The sequence below is a fragment of the Xiphias gladius genome, chromosome 2 (genome assembly GCF_016859285.1).
Source record: "Xiphias gladius isolate SHS-SW01 ecotype Sanya breed wild chromosome 2, ASM1685928v1, whole genome shotgun sequence".
In the NCBI taxonomy this organism is placed as follows: domain Eukaryota; kingdom Metazoa; phylum Chordata; class Actinopteri; order Istiophoriformes; family Xiphiidae; genus Xiphias; species Xiphias gladius.
This window is the reverse complement of record NC_053401.1, coordinates 20385105-20402519: the sequence shown is the minus strand read 5'-3', so window position 1 is coordinate 20402519 and position 17415 is coordinate 20385105. Positions and strand designations below refer to the sequence as shown.

General features: G+C 38.3%; 1 protein-coding gene across 1 annotated transcript in view; it reads left to right on the top strand.

The window, feature by feature from the left end:
- arhgef39 (Rho guanine nucleotide exchange factor (GEF) 39) overlaps positions 1-17415 on the top strand; it is a 66934-nt gene that overhangs the window by 16866 nt on the left and 32653 nt on the right. The window contains exons 5-6 of the mRNA XM_040151130.1: positions 3533-3651; positions 15181-15251. Coding sequence (XP_040007064.1) covers positions 3533-3651; positions 15181-15251 — 190 coding nt within the window. The remainder of the gene's footprint in view (positions 1-3532; positions 3652-15180; positions 15252-17415) is intronic.

The window sequence follows — 17415 nt, the reverse complement described above, 5'->3', positions numbered from 1 at the left end:
GTTATGCTTTGAAATCAAATCAAATGATGTATCAAACATTGTATCTGCAAAATGTACTGAAGAGGCTTTTTCAAAATATGGAAGCAGTATTTGCAATACCCTCATGTGATATCATAGGTGTGTAATTGTGAATTGTGTAATTTGCAATGATGTGTTTTTAATCTTTATTTATATCTTCTGTTTTACATCCATGAAGATCTAAAACCATTTTTTCACATTACATGGTCTCATGTAATATATAAGAGCAGAGCACAGTACATTGGTTTGATTATTTTATGTGATTTTGCATACATTTTATTGTGATATATTACGTAATTGGAAAACATTAATACCATGATGAAGACTAACTATATCGCACAGCTGTAGGTGTATTTAAGGAGAATGTTGGGGATTTTCCATATTTTTCTTATTATCAATAAATCCCATGAAAAGATCCTAAACTAACAATGTGATAATCCATCTCTCAATACTTTGACTCCCCTACCCTGTTTGTGGTTCTCAGCTTCAAGCACATTGGGTTGTACTGTGTATCGTATGTACATTATTCATTTATCTCGTTTAATCTCAATAAATTCTTAAAGCAGCTGGCCACTGCAGTTTATAGCAAATGTTATTCAAAATTTGGTGCTCTGGTGAATATTTGGGGCAGCAGGACAGAGGGGTATAATGGGATTAAGTCAAAATGAACTACTGTGTGTGGTAATCAAGGAGCATGTCACCCAGTGCAACAGAGTGGCTCACTGATGTGTTTTTAATAGTTTTTGGACCACATTGGAGCTCTATGGCACAGAGAAATAAGATATAACAGGCTTTGGAAACACAGTACTTGTTAGTAGTACACATTCATTGTTGTTTTGGGTCTGCACATGGGATTTGTTGAAAGGAAGAAAACAGATTACCAGACTTATTTTTAAATACCAACTATTTCAGTAATACCATCTTGAATTTTGACGTCAAAAACGTGGTTAATAAAGTGCTCTAATTCTGTATTATATTACAACTGACTTGTTCAGGGGGAAAAAATTAATTTGGCCGTTTTCCATTTTAAGCATTATTAAAAACTCCTTAGACAACTGAATCTGCAGGAGTTATAGATAAGAAAGAGAATAGGGGTAGACCGATATGGTTTTTTCAGGGCAAATTCGATAACGATTATTAGTAATCAAGGAGACCGATTACTGATATTTGGAACCGAAATGCATATACAGTAAAAATGAAAATCTAGGTGTCATAACTAAGAATAACACAAAACTACTGCTACATAAAGTCTTTGGACACCTGCTGTGGTGTCCAGGTGTATTATTTTGTCCACCCCACTTATACCAATGAAGGTAGGCTAAACAACAGAAAGACCTCTCTGTATAATGCAATACAGCTCAATAACACCACACACTACGTCCTCCAAAATGATCATAGAGTTGATTCAGCAACTCTCTAAAACACTTTTAAGAAACACTGAACATTACAACCTTCATGAAGGAGGATTTATTGCAGGATTGTTGTATTAGTATGTTTTAGTTTTAATAGGTGTACCTAATAAACTACCAACTGAGTGTATATTTGTAATCCAGCTGTATGCACAGGTGGTGCAGTTTTAACTGGGAAAAATACCAATGCATATATGCCTAGTAGCCTGGTTTAATTTAATGGTTTTATCGTATATCATTATTATCTCCATATAACGTGTTTTACCCCTCCCCTTTCCCCTTTGATATATGTAGTAATGTTTACACAGAGTACATTTTACTTTGTAGTTTTAACTTAGTACATGTTTACACAATGAATTTCACTTCTACTTCAGTAATAAAAAAAAAGATTTAAGTAACAGTGGTCGGTGGCCATTCATATGCTGACGTCCTACGTTAAGCATATTGTGTCATTTTCGCTTGCCAGCATTTCTGTGTTACTTGTAGCATTTTTTGCTACTCTGTCTCAACCTGGCTAATTTTGCTATTTTCTTCATTCATGCAGCTAATTACCCTCTGTACATTTAAACTTGCATTTAAACTTGCAGTAGCTCTGCTCAGCCACTCATAGCTCTCTCCTTCTTTTAGCCACTTTCTTGCTAATCCCACTGTTGCTTTCGCGCTATACAGATCTGCTACTTATTTTAGTTTAGCAGTTAGCAATGGCTTCTCTCTGTCACTCTCATTTTCCTGCTCGTTCTTGCTCGGTGTGTCTTAGATCAACAAATTAACTTGTTCATAAGATTGTGGTGTTTTTCCAACTTCAGCAACATCTGCTGCCTTAAGGCTCGGACATTCCCTCGACACAAAGCTCTGCTCGCTCACCGGAGCTGCTCCAGTCTGCAAACGAGTTTCTTTATGCCCGTCTGTGCCTGCAGCCCTCAGTGTTGATAGGCTATTACTTGTGACATGTAACCAATCAGATAGTGCTGTGGGCGGGACATTACTCAAGACCAGAGTGTGATGACTACACAGGGAGAGGCGGCTGCATTAGAGCACATTTTTCAATTAATCTATTAAATTAAATCTAATTAAATCATCATAAAAATGCTGAATATCGAAACTGATCATTGGCCAGACCGTAATCGGTTGACCTCTAAACGAAAAATGAATCCTTATATACTGTAGCTGTACTGGTTATTTGTCCCACCTGTCATAGATTGTGTGGTTGTATAAACTGATAAGAGTTATTATGGTTACTGTATCTCTTGCTGCCATTTGTGGTTGCCAAAGTAAAGTCAAAATGCAGAGCTGTAAAATGTGAGGGTCTGCTCCACCTTTGAAACCTTCAACACTAAACCCAAGCTATTGACTCTTTTAAGGTTTCTGATTTACAACTTGATTTCACTCTGCCACTACTACTACTACTACTCCTTAACCTAATAAGTGATTCCTCTCACATTGTCCCCCATCATCTACTGACTCACCACCTGCCTACTTACCATGTTCAACTCTACCTGCCAGAGGTATGATGACCAGCTAAACAGGTGTATGTGAGCAGCACACACATGTACAGACACACCACAGCTGGCATCTAAAGTCAAGTGGCATACGCTGATGTTTTCAAAGCTGTGAAATAGCGTAGAGCTGTCCTCAGGTCTATTTAAATACAGCAGCAAAGTTTATTTTGATGATTGACGTGAATGACAAGATAAGGCTTTTGTCATCCAAATGTTGACACATACTCATGCTGACACAATGTGCAAATGCATATTTAATGACATCTACAGACTGCCTCCCCGCCTCCCAACCCCCTATACCTCAGCTGGCAATTCAGCATAATGAGTGACAACAAGATGATTTTTGGGTTTGTCAGGCGGAGTACACATCTAGAAAATGACATGAGATCCAGGGATCGTCACTGGTTATGACATGTCCATCATCGCTGTTTAAGAAAAAAAACACGTGTACATATATATGTATATGTGTGTATAATCTGAAAATACTGAACAGCCCGGGAAAGTCCTTATTGCACCTCACAAAATGTCACTTTGCAAAGCTGTGTCTTGTGACAGGGCCTGTATGGCTCTGAGAATAACTTCACAATGTCTTGTGTGTTGCCTTAGATCCAGCTGAAGAAAAACAAGGCCTTCAGACGTTTTAAGAAACTCCAGGAAACACGACCAGAGTTCAACAACCACAAGCTTGAGGACCTACTGCAACTTCCCATTCAGCGAATTGATCAGTAAGCCTGTCTTCTGCCCACTGTGTGAATGAAGGAAGGCTAGATGTTGCATAAACCGTGGTGTAACACTAAGGTTTATACAACAAGTTGGAATACTATGAGTTCAGTCCACTGTGGAATGCTGCCTTATACTGATTAACAGTGGCATGGGGCTAAAAAGTTTCAACCACCAACGAAGAGAGCCTAGGTTGTAATCCAGTGGTCTGATTTCTCCATTATTACATAGTAACTGTCTTTGCCAGTGATGTATAAACTTTGCTGTCAATATTGAATTTTTGAAGAGTTTATTATGAAAGAAGTTGAAGCTGGTTTTCTTTATTTTTGGAATTTTTTTTTAATTTATGGTGTCTTGTAAGCCCATGTGGAATGGGCTAAAAATAATATCATCATATTCCGACTATATTTCTGACAATATGTTTAGTCTCCAGAAATACGATATAAATATAATTACGATAATAATCATTGTAATAATATAGTTTTAGTTGGCGTGGTAAGATTTTTATATCCAGCCCCTGTATTGAGTCTGTGATCCCTGCTGGATTCACAGGATCTGTTGGAGGAGCACGCAGAGGCAGAGCTGTGAATCATCTTTAAGACAAACTTTCTGATCTTGGACTTGCTGTACTGACAGTAGTTAGCTGAGTCCAGCTCATCAATACTAAGCTTTAATCTAACTTCAGCTCACTGTAGACCTTACTTTTACCATAATGGCTTATATGGTAAATTCAGAATAAAGTACATTTCCACAGCATAATTATACAGAGTTGAGTCATACTCAGTCATACTCAGCACTCTGTAGCTGCATGTTTCTTTTTTTAATATAAATACTATTTACCATTTTTTAACACTCAATAATGCTCATTTACTAATTAATCGCTTCTACTTTGCCTTTTTTTGTTTGCTGTTTTTTCTGCTATCAGTGAGGCACAACACTTCCCGCACAGACGTTTCATGTTTCATTGTCATCAACGTTTTTTAGAATTTGAGCAACAGGTTATTGTACACATGTCACTGTACACTCCCGTCCCCTTGCACTTAGTCTCAACATTATCATTATAACAGTATATTCTCCACACATGTATATACCACTCAGAGTGGGCATTCCCCAAAACACAGGGAAGGAATGGAACATCACAAATTGATGATGTCTTACAGTGCAAGAGGATGTGAGCTTTCATTTGACAACCGAAAAATGTATCCAGTGCATCTTCAATTGTCTGTATGTAATTGATACTCAAGTTGTATAAATAATTCTGTTTTTTACTCGCACTTTAGAGAAAACACCAAATTGAGTGTTTGGGGAGGTGTTATGGTGCTGCTGTTCCACCATCAGAGCACTGCTGTAGTTGGGTCACAGAATTCATGCTTGAGTTCTGTTTTTGCTGTTTAGTTGTTTTCCTTTCACCAGTCACCCGGTACAATGCACAATGTACAATATAGTCTCTGTGACAGATGTAATTATTATTATTTGATGTTGCTCCCATGTAGTACTCAGACTGTCCAGAATCTGTCAAAATCTCTTTTGTTAAACAGCAGTTTTTGTTAGCTGTAATTTCATGCGGTCTTGATCTTGCTTGTTAATTAGTGGAACAAGGGGGAGAAATGGGCTGAAACGTGCTTTCCAAAGCAGCAGATATCATGACACTGGTTTATCAAGCTGCTTGCTTGTATCTTAATTAGGGCCCTGCTCATTTTCTCATCTCTCCAGATGTACAGTAGAGCACTCGAAATGTTACATCCATCCATCATGCATGAGAGAAGTTGTCTGTGAGATGAGCTTATTCTTTGCCTTTACATCTAAGACACTTTACTGTAGATCTCATTTATGTTCAGTTTCTCCTTTACAACAAAGGATTGTTACCCTTTATTTTCTCACTGTTCCCACGCTTTACGGATAATGCAGAACTCTTCAATGCAGCTTTCTACACCATGGAAAATGATTGGGGTGCACCAATCCAACCTTTTCTCTTCCAATACGATACCTCAAGACAGGGTATCTCCAATACCCATTACCAGTCCAATACCAGTGCTCTCTTTTTCAGAAATTCAAAATCTGTATAGCTCATAGCTCAATGCTCATTGCGTGGATGTCATGGGAATCATATTTATGTAAGGTACACTTGCATGCACGTTGTTATAATATTGGGGCTCTATTTTCCTGAAATAGAGACAGAAACACAAGCAAAATGTCCAGACACAAACACAAACGGGTGTGGGTTGTTTTTTTTGTTTTGTTTTTTTGTTTTTTCTTTTCTTTTCTTTTCTGGGGACCACAGGCACTGGTGCAAACCAGGCACAACCAGGCTCAGCTGAGTACATCGTGGAAGAGAGGCTGAATACATTGTTAGTGGGAGGAATACAGAATCAGCAGGTGGAGTCAGGGTGAGCTTCAGTAATTACATGAGCTCCTCTCATTCCCTTTAAAAGCAGCAACAGAGAGAGGGAGCCTAAGGTCTCAGAGACAGAGAGAGACAAAATATGCTGTCAGTGGTAGAATTAAGAGGCAGTTGATGTATGTTGGTGCAGCAGCTGCTGGAGTATCGGCAGCGCAGGTTATAGTGCAAACAATTAGGTTACATACAATTTAATTCAAACTGCAGTTATTTTCCTTTCTCTGCAAATTTAAAAACATTAATTTAAAATAAGTACAATAAAAATAAACAAGTGTACTTGCAAGATATCAGTCCTTATTTGGCTATTGGAAAAAAATAAAAATGATATAGCCCTTGTATCTTTAAACAAACAAATACAAAATAGAGTTTGGAGATTTGGCTGTTACTGTTTAAAAAAAAAAAAAAAACTGACCTTGCGCTTTTTTTGTTAACATTAAATCCCAGTGTCTCTTCAAAAGATTTAAATAATTGATGAAGGTATCCAAGCTGTGCCAGCAGTGTGTTAAGTAAGCAGGAGAGATGTTAAGTCTGCACCTGTGCCACTGAGTGGGTTCTAAACAGAAGGAGAAACGAGTCTTTCAGCTCCAAAAACAGATTTCACTTCTCTAGGTCAGTTACTGAGACCCTTTCTTCACCAAACATTGAGTTTTTCTCTGTCTCTTCTTCTCCCGCTAAGCCTGAAGAAGGTGTTTGACACACCGTTTCATTTGCTCATTCAAACATACAGTGCATATCGGAGTGCATTCATTTGCAGAGGTTTCTTGCAGAAGTTGGGAGAGATCAAAATCCCAGTTGGATATTTTTTTGTTATCTAAAGCCTGTCTTTACTAACGTTAACGCTTTTATGATCAGCCAGTCATCAATGCAAGGACAGAGATGGCAATCTCTAAATAAATAGACTTATGAATATAAGATATTTAAAAATAGGTTTTGAGCTAGATTTTTAATGGTAAGATAGACCTAGAAGCTTTTTGAGTTGCAAATTACCAAATATTGTACAGTCGGACTATAAGTTACCATCATCAGTCTATAAATGTATCTTATTTGTTTGATATCATCTTTTGTTGCTACCAACACTTTGTCCCCATGGGGCTAAGGCTGAATAGATATATTTAAAAATGTAATGAAACATACAGTAGGTTTCCAACACTTCATTATAAATTAAGGAAATTCAAGTCTGCTAGTGAGTGGACAACGCTGAATAAAATGCAATCAACTTACTGACTCTTCTCTCCACTCCAACTCAGGCTCTTCCACTGCTCCTGCTCTGTTTTTAAAGACAATTGTGCATTGTCATACATTATTATTTCTAGCTCCGCTGGATTAAAATGGTGGCTCTGCTCTTTAGTTACCTGTCGCCATGGTGGCTCTATTGATGATAGCCTTTTTTCATTCACCAGACACACACTTAACTCGGAGGTGACTGAACTAACTGATCAGCTTTTGTCAAACCAAAAACTCTGAAGTTCTCATTTCAGGATTTGTCAACTCAGAGTTCAGGGTTAGATTCAGAGTTTGTTAAACCTACTTTCTGGAACAGGCCCCTGGTCATTGAAAAGTTGTGGAAATATTTTCTTTACAAGAGTGGGAGGTCTGTTTACTTTTTATGTAACCAATAGGGTAAATAAATGTACTCTCCATCTCACATACAAGTATGCTGACTACTGTTGATTTTGACTCTGACACATAATCAGTTGGCCTCATTCTCTCCAGCTCAGCCCTCTCTCACTCTGCCTTTTTCTCTGTGTTTCCCATCATCATCATTGATTCATCTGTTCATCAGGAGACTCAAGGGATGTGTCTAATTGTATGATGATTTTAAGTGGCCTGGCTAGGTAATCATTCATGGCTGGCACCTTACCTTGCTCTGGCTGCGTGGCTGGGAATAGCAGGAAATTGTTGTCACTTATCACCATTCAAGGATGATGGATGGTGAGCAGGGCCTGGAGTGTGGATACTTATGTTGTTGCCGGGGGAGGAATAAAATCATTGCCTTTATTAAGTGGCATTTGCTAGAGCCGTCTGGATTGGTGTCCTCCCAACTGAGCCCACCATTATGACAGTGATGGGGTCTCAAGTTGATTGTGGCAGTGAATAGCAACCTTCTCCGCCTATATTGGCCACGTTTGTGTCGATAATAGAGATGCAGCTCTTACAGAGATGGCAGCAATTGAAGGCCTTGGGATATATCCGCTCTAAGCTAAGCACCATTTAGTATAACAAGGGAATGGCCCAGTGGTTGACTCACTGTGGAGAGCCAGCATGCTGTATGTAAAGGCTGCACATCTCCAGAGGTCCTGGGGTCAGTGTCATACTTGCTAAGTAGTAAGAAGTGTGTAGCTGTGTGCTGTTCTGACCAATGCTTGGTTTTTCTTTGATCTGTCATGGTGGGATTTTAAATTGACTGCTTTATGTGCATCATCTCAATAAGCTAAACACAGTAAGGTTCTCCAACACAAGGTCAGTGTTTTGATTAATTTCTTTTGAAAGAATTCTGGAAACTTGAATCTTTTTCAAATGGCTCCTCTCTGTGGTCTGCAGGTACTGAGCTGTATTTCCATTAATAATTTGTGTAATATTGTCTGTCAGTTGACCCTGTAGTTCATTGCCAAGTTTGAAGTGAGGCTTGCAGTGAAACAAAGTACCTCAATTATGGTGTACGACAGTGTTTTGTCATTAATTGTTAGTAAATTTTATTGACCTCGACCTTAAAGACCACATTTCATGGCTCAGTTGAAGATTCTGCTTACTGAATATGAATATTGAATATTATTGAATCAGTATTGTCCAAGTTGCCAGTGTGGGTCAATGCATTAAATAGTTTGGGATGGGGAAGGGGTCGCTCAACATGAAACAGCTTCTGCTTTTTCTTATGTATTTTTCAATTTTTAAAAAAAATACACATCTTTACAGATGTTTGTTAATCATTATGCCTTAATTGTTTTACTTGTAAGATTTTGCAATGTCTTTGATCATCTGGGACTTTAAAACATCTGACTTGCAAACAGTCGATAAAAATAAAAAGTGTGAATACCATAGATGTACCGTATTAAGGAGAACTTGATGCCACATTCAAAGATGGCACCCCATTCAGTTCTATAAAAGTTGCTCAGTGGGTGCATGAGCGGAAAAAGGCTCCACATTCTTCCTAACACATCTTCGTTTTTGGGCCCATAAAGCATGAGCACTAGAGTCTTTCTCCCACAGAGGACGGCTAAGAGCATGTGTATCTGAGACATCTACTGCCTCAGCCAGCTGACTGCCTATTGCCTCTCTGCACACATGAATGGCATAAAATAATTTAACCATATGGCTCTTTTAGATATTCCAAATATTACTGGTATGTCATGTTCAACCCTGTCTACCAGAAAGTACATTTATATACAACTAAACTACAAGAGTAAATATGTTTTTTAGGAGTATGTGTGACAGTACAGTTACTGAGAGGAGCAGTCAAGACATCGCAAGTAATGTTAGTGTTAGCAGCTAATGCTACTTCCAAATGGCCACATCTCCTGGTTACTGAGGCCATGTGCTGTTTTATCTACTGGGACATTTGCCCATACGGAGGTATTGAATTACCATTTCCATAAGGCTGACAATGACCCAGGAACTGAGGTGAAAGTTTTTCAGCATCTTTTCCATATTTTAAATAAGAAATCACAAAATAATACCTTATCCTTGAAAAGGTAATCGTGGTTGAATCGTATTGAATTGGCTTTTAATCATAGTCTATTGTATCTTTACAAATGTGTCTGGGTGGTTTTTGTATGGTATCATAGACATACATAAACAGATGGATAGAGTACTTTAAGGGAAATAACAGCGTTACAGCAGCCATTTTACAAAAATCATAAAAACATTGAGTTAGGTAAAGAACATACCATTAAAGGCTAAATTATATACAATAACTGAAAACAATAAATAGAAAATAAAAATAAATAGAATAAATTACAAATAGAATAATCATAACTAGACTATACCATGTCTGAAATATTACACTTTACCATGACAGGAATATGCTGGAATATACTGTATATTACTGTCAGGAGAATATTCTAAACTTTACTGTACAATAACAGGCTGAAAGATGGTCCAGGTGAGTAGTCTTCCTTATTATGAGAAACAACCACACTCTTAGGGGGGCCCCCCACCCCATCGACATAGAGGAGATTCATTGTTCAGTGTAATGGCAGTTGGCCGAAATTACTTCCTGTACCGATCTTTGTCACGGCGAAGGTGAAGAAGTCTCTTAGTGAAAGTGCCCCGCTGTTTGACCAGTAGGTCATACTCTGGACTGCCACAGAGTAGGGGTGAGGAAGCAGTGCCAGTTTCACTAGCATGCTGAAATTGGCGCCTATGGCTCAGAGGATAGAGCAGGTTGTCCACTCGAACCCCAGGTGCTCCCTCCACATGTTATGCCTTGAGCAAGACAAGGCTCACTGCCATCAGTGAATGGGTGAATGAGAAGTAAATTGTAAAACGCTTTGTCCTACTAAGGTTGAAAAGCACTTTGGACAGCACTTATGCTGTCCATTTATGGGACACTGTAGCATATCATCCTGCCCTGCCCACCTTTTTTTCTCATCCTACTCAATTTTGGATACATTTAGGTTTGCAGTTACCTGATTTTTAGTCAACACTTGGTTTGTAACCGTGTATAAGCTGCCGGGCTGACAATTTATTTTTAGGCAGTGCCATCAGGTCTGAACTGGGGGCTCCACAACCAAATATTCCAATCATTACGGGTGATTTAAAGGCCAATTCATGGTGTCCGATTGCCCTTGGACGGACTTAGATTCATACTACAATCGGGGTTATACATATATGGACACGTTCCACACATGCGTTCTAGAAAACGTGAGGTTGACCTCCTGAAAGCAAGAAGCACTCTGTTGTTGTATTTGGCTGAAGAACATGAAAAATTAAAAAAAGAAAGAAGGAAAACAGTGTGTGCAACAATTTAACAAGAATAAGATAATACGACTAAGGATGAGAAATAAACCTTACATATATGGTACATGAAATGAGGACAGATATTGAAATTTATGTCACAGCGACAAGGGACAAGCATGAATTGGCCTAAAGTTGACTAATGCAGCTGCACACAGTAATAAAAGCGTCAGTCATTCTGGAGTTTTGAAGTGTTTCCTAATGTCCACATTCTCAGAGTTCCTTTAGTCACCCTTTCAGAGAGAGATAAGATGTTCTTCTCAGTCACCTCATATTACATATTAATTGCTTGAGTTTAGACAGTGGAGAATCTCTAGTCTTCCGTATTTACCACGAATGTGCATTCCTTTGCCTTTAAGCTATTAAAGTTGAGTAATTACCCACAAGCCCATGCCATGTTCACTAACCCATGCAGAAGCCTGCCAGCGCCTCTTGTCTCTTAATTACAAATTTGAATCCTTAATGCATGTATGGGAAGCAAAATAATTAGACAGATATTTCCTCCGTCTCTTTTTTCTTTACTGACGTGTGTGCAAATGCCCAAATGACCTGACATGTCTGCCAGGAGGGAGAGAAAAAAGGCCTGCATATCATCTGCATATTACAAACGAATTAGCAGCTCCTGCTTCAGCGGTGGCAGGCACACCCATTCACCAGTGCATGCTTTCTAAAGCTGCATTTTTCATTAGAATGTCTGAACTGTTATAAATATGGTTCAGATTACGTTATTGTCTCATTATCTTTCCTTTGCTTCGCTGCTAATGAGCGGGACAGGACAGCTAAATGAGAGAGTTCCGTTTACATTGTTTGAAATGTGCTGTAATAATGCTCATCAGAGTGCTCCTTTTTTGTTACATGGTTGCTTTAATTAGATTTTCGTCTCCACTCCTTATTAAGAAAAAGGGGATCCATTGCTAATAATACCTGTAATGTATTTGTCATTACAAGATGAGACAACAAGAGAAAGAAGTGAAATTATTTCTCTTTTTAAGTGCCTCTTAATTGAAGGAGGCATAATTGGAGCTTGTTTGGCTTCCATTTCATTTCCAATCAGTAGTCGACTACGAGAACAATGCCTTCCTCCTCTTCCTCCCACAGACCCATCGCTGTGCTAAACTTCTGCTCTGTACTTCAGCTCCTGTAAATTTATGGTAGTGCAGCACACACAAACTTGACCAGATTAATTTCAGGCCAAAATTCCAGTCGCACTTCAGAGCCTTTTTTTTTTTTCTATAAACTTTTACTAACCAAGTAAACCGAAACTAACTGTAATTGAAATGGAGAGGGGTGATGAAAACGGAGGATAGCACGACTCATTTCAAATTGCTGCACTGACGCTCTCATGTCTGGTGTTCAGTGCTGCAAAATTGGCTAAGCTACATTTGAACCAGACGCTGGTACAACCTCCTCTACTGCCATCCAGTTTGGCTGAAAGCCTATCAGCAGTAGGAGAGACACTCTGGCAGGGCACACACTTTTGATTTCTTTGACTGTATAAATCTGATACTATCAAATTACGGATGATGAACAAAGGCATTAGAACCAGACTCTTTCCAGTTAAAACCTGAGATTTGTGTCGGCTGTTACATGAGTTGAGTTTTTGGTTCCTTACTCTGCAGGTGGTCTGTACTGTAACTGTGCAGAAGTAGTGAATAATACTGTAAATTTGTTGAAGGGAAATTATTGAAGGGAAAAACATCAGTAATAACGAGTATTTTGAGCATTAATAAAAATGAAAAATATCTCTAGATAAGAAAAGCACGAACCTCAAACCCAACCCCGCAACAATAAGAGCCCCCACTTCCTCCTAATACAGGATAACGTTTACATTCTTACATGGACAGCTATTTGAACACCTAAGTGCAATGCACTTATATATATATATATATATATATATATATATATATATATATATATATATTGTACTGTATATTAATATTTGGAGCTTAACAGACTTAATGCAAGTCTATTAATTGATTAGTCGATCGACAGGAAAATAATCGGCCACTATTATCATAAATGATTAATTGTTTTAGGCATTTTTCAATAAGAGCTTCCAAACATTTGCTGGATAAAGCTACTCAAATGTGATGGTTTGATGCTTTTATCTGTCATATTTGATTGTAAATTGAATATATTTTGATTTTGGACTGTTGGTCAAATGAAAGAAGCAATTTGAATACATCATCTGGGGCTTCAGGAAATTATGGTGGCCACCTTTCACTATTATCTATTTTTAGACAATGCAATTATTTTCTCGATTAATCGAGAAAATAATTGGCAGATTAATTGATAATGAAGTAATCATTACTTGCAGCTCTAAAATATACTTAACGTCTCCAAATGCTCAAAATTCAGAAAGTTTGAAGAAATTCTGACAGGTCCCCATTTAGTTGAAAGATATCATCTTAGTAGATTATTGGGTAATAAAGTCATCGAAATTCTGTAAAGCAAGAAAGTTTCCAAGTGCAGCTTGGGGAACCACAATTGTGTTGTTGTATTCTCTACACACTGTATATACAAACACTATCACACTACACAGTTGTCACTCTCCAACACGTCTCATCCCACTCATGCCAGTTTGCTACCATCACTAATGGCCTCTCTCATTGGCACCACTATGTCTCTCTAACAAGCCCAGACTGCACAAAAGAGGGCTGCAAAGACAGAGACAGACAGTGGAAATCAATGTCAATTGTCAATGCACTTCAAGGTCACATCATCCTAGTAAAAAGGATAAAGATTTCTGAGGAAGCTAATGCTTCACAACTGTTACTTAAGATGGAGACTAAAATTAGGACTTCATTGCACCATAAATGGATTGCATTTTCTCTTATCAGTATAAGAAGTTATTTCTTCTTAAGTTTAAGCCTTTCTCTTTTATATTCTCATAATTAGACTGCATGTATATTTAGTTTTTACTTAACTTTTACACAGCAAAGTATAGGCTTACCCCCTAAAAGTTGATGAGTTGATGCATCTGTTGAGAAGACCCCGAGTCGACCAGGTATGACCAGGACACATGTTTACTTCTTCTGACTGTGTGTAAACCTGATGTTTTCACATTACAGATGATCAACAAAGAAGTTAAAATGTCTCACAGCTAAAATGTGAGACAGTGAGGCTGATAATGGAGCTTAGTGGGGTGGCAGCTCTGCAGGTGGGCTGAATTGACAGACTGGAAAGGGAGTAAATGATTTGTTTCCTTTATTTGTAGTTGAGCTCTACTGAAGAACACAACCGTAATGCCTTCCTCAGTACAACTGATCCCCCACTCTTTACTCGGGTCAAATGATCAAGGTCTGCGTCAGCCACTCACTATATGAGCTGTGCGGCTACAGTCCCACTGCCTCAAGATTTTAAGGGGGGAACACGCACTTTAGATTTTTATTTTTTTTCCCAGACCTGCTAGGACGTACAGTGATTAAACTGTATTAGGCTAATTCCGTATTAAATATGGGGTTCATATGGCTGAATTGAAGAAAGCCCAATACCAAATGTATTGTACCAAACATTTACTGTTACACTCCTAGGGAACAAGGTCTTGTCAATATGCTTGTGGTAGTAGAGTGCAGAGAGAAAGGGGAGATAATTATCCATCAGAAATAATTACCTAAAACCTAAATTATTGAACTGCTCTGTTGCAATGTAATGTTGCATGTTTTGAAAAGGCTGTTCTAAGCTAGGTTTTTGTGTGATTGATTTCATCAGATGTTATAAATAAAACTTTTTTTCAGACAGCGATGAGGTCCATTTTCTTAATAGTTTGTCTGAGGCCATGATGCACTCATCATTTATAACCTCGGGATGGAGTAATAGTCAATGCTTCATTTCTTTTCTGCCAAGCAATGTGTCTAAGGAGGACTCAAGTAAAACCAGTGCAGATCTTTATATCATGATGTTACAGCTGTATCTGTCAGAGGTCACCATCAACACCACTTCAAAGCAAAACTGCTCTCTCCATCTGCATCACTCAGGAGCTTAAATCAGACGCTGTGTACATTTTCCGGACTGTTAAATTCGTCTGAGGTACATTTTGTAAGATGCTGCTACTGTTCTCCTGTATTCAGTCTGCCAGTCTACCAATTGTTTGTTGTTTCAGTTTACACTCTGCCCTTATCCAGCGATTATTTTTAGGCAGTGAGCATACAGTGACCTTGTTCATTTTTCTGTTTTCTCACAGGTATAAGCATTTCTTACAAGACTTGACCTCCAACACAAGTCCAGACAATCCGGAGTTTCAGCAGCTTTCAAGTAAGTGTCTTTTCTGATCATGCTGCTGCCCCAGTATTCATTTTGCTGCATTTCAAGGAAAATACCTTAACCCTGAGTGCTTTTATGGTGGAGTGATGTGTCTGGAGCTGCATGCGCACATTTGCGCACATGTGAACCGGAGGTCGGTTGTCACCTCTTCCACTATGTCAGAATCATTGGGGTTTGTCAGCGGCAGCAACCTCACAACAAGTGGTGTGTGTGTGTGTGTGTGTGTGTGTGTGTGTGTGTGTGTGTGTGTGTGTGTGTGTGTGTGTGTGTGTGTGTGTGTGTGTGTGTGTGTGTGTGTGTGTGCGCTTTGCATCACTAGTCACAAAGACTTCTGGCTCACTCACAGTGGAATTCTTCCTACCTGTAACAAGCAGTTTGGAGCACAGGAGAGTTAAGCAAATCTGTACAATTATAGAATAAAGGCTAGCTCTCCAACGGCAGGAAAACAAACAAGCAAAAAATAAAAAAAAAGAAACCTGTGAAGACTTTTATTGCACCAGTCATGCTCATAGTGAAAGACAGCCCTCATTATCTTCATTTGAAGAACAAAGGAAAGTGCTCTTTTTCCCTCTCATTTCTCATTTGTTGTTATTGTCACAGCAGCGCTTGGCTAGTAGAGAAATGAAAGCAAGGCAAAGCTCAGTATATATGTAAGTTCTAGTTTGATGTGGATTTTGACATAATTAATTGGGAGTGGATCAGAGGATATTAAGCGGGAGCTACAGTATATTAATAAATAAAATCTTGAACATCAACACGAATCCCGATAATGACTAATTTCAATCGTCAAATAAACAGCAAATCTGACTCAAGTGCGGATGTACACAAGGAATTATTTATGTGTATCAATTAAAATCTCATTGCTGGTGTGCTGCCTTTGCTTACAAATTAAAACAGCCTCTGACTCTAAGATGAAGGTACATATCTAAATGTGCTCCACCATCGCCTCTTCCTCTTCTCATTAGAGATCCTTTTTTAAAACTCTGCTGCTTTTTATTGGGGGTTGGGATTTTTTGTATGTTTAGAAAAACTTCATATAGTCAGCCTGGTTGTATTGTAAAGGGAATAATTTAAAAAAGAAATTCCAGACAAATCGCATTGTATCTGATTAAGCAAACTAGCTAATAGAATCACAAGAGGCTTTGTTGTTGTTATTGTTTTCCTGTGCCTCTCTGCTTTTCCTCTTCTTTGTCTTTTTTCCTTCCCCCCAAGCTTCCTTCTTTCCCTTGCAGTGCTTTCAGGTTGGATTTAATTATTGTAATTACATCACTTTAGGAGTTTTCATCAGGCAGCTCTAATATTACACTCTAACGCCTGACTCGGCTGTAGTAACCACAACCAAGTCTGGCCAGATTATAGGCAACTATCCGACTCTGTCACAGATTTAATAGTAAAAGTTAACAGTCCTCATCCCGTGGTCAAACAATATCTAAATAGTGAATAAAAGGAATAAAGAGCTGTAAAAAGAGGAAGTTGTCTTCAGAATGTGTAATGGCTAGATGTATTATTAATGCCTCAGCCAGAACTCCAAGAATACTGTAATTAGGAGCTGTTGTTTTTCTTAAGAAGGCAATGGAAAATATTCCAAACATGTACAACAAAGGGAAAAAGTCTACACGGATGCCTTGTTTGGTTTACATTGTAATTGTTGTGAAGTTAAGCGAGCCAATTAGGCCGTGATAATTTTAGTGTAGACAAGTCGCCCTGAGGATCAAGTTCATCTGCTGAGTTTCAGTGCTCAGAACAAAAGCAGGAAAGTTGAGCTTGAAATTAGAATCCATCTGTTTGTTGTTATTTTGGACACGTTAATGATGTAGTTCTAAATGTTTACAGCAATTATTATGGCTTACACAGTAATTGGATGCGTCTGTCTATTTTGATGACTTGCCTATTTGTTCTGGGGCAAAGATTTTAAAGCTTTGTACAAAAAAGTAAGGAAGGCAGTTCTTTACTGAGTTCTTTACATACAGATAGATTTGGAATAATACAGTTAGTCCATTTACAGAAAATCAATCAGTTTGATGGATTGACACTAAAATTTGTTCAGTCTTGATATACTGTTGATTGATTGAGTGGGGCTGTATATTGTTCATCTTTTGTTAAAATATCATTAAAATTTGATACATTGGATTCTTTTAATTAAATGTGAAAATGA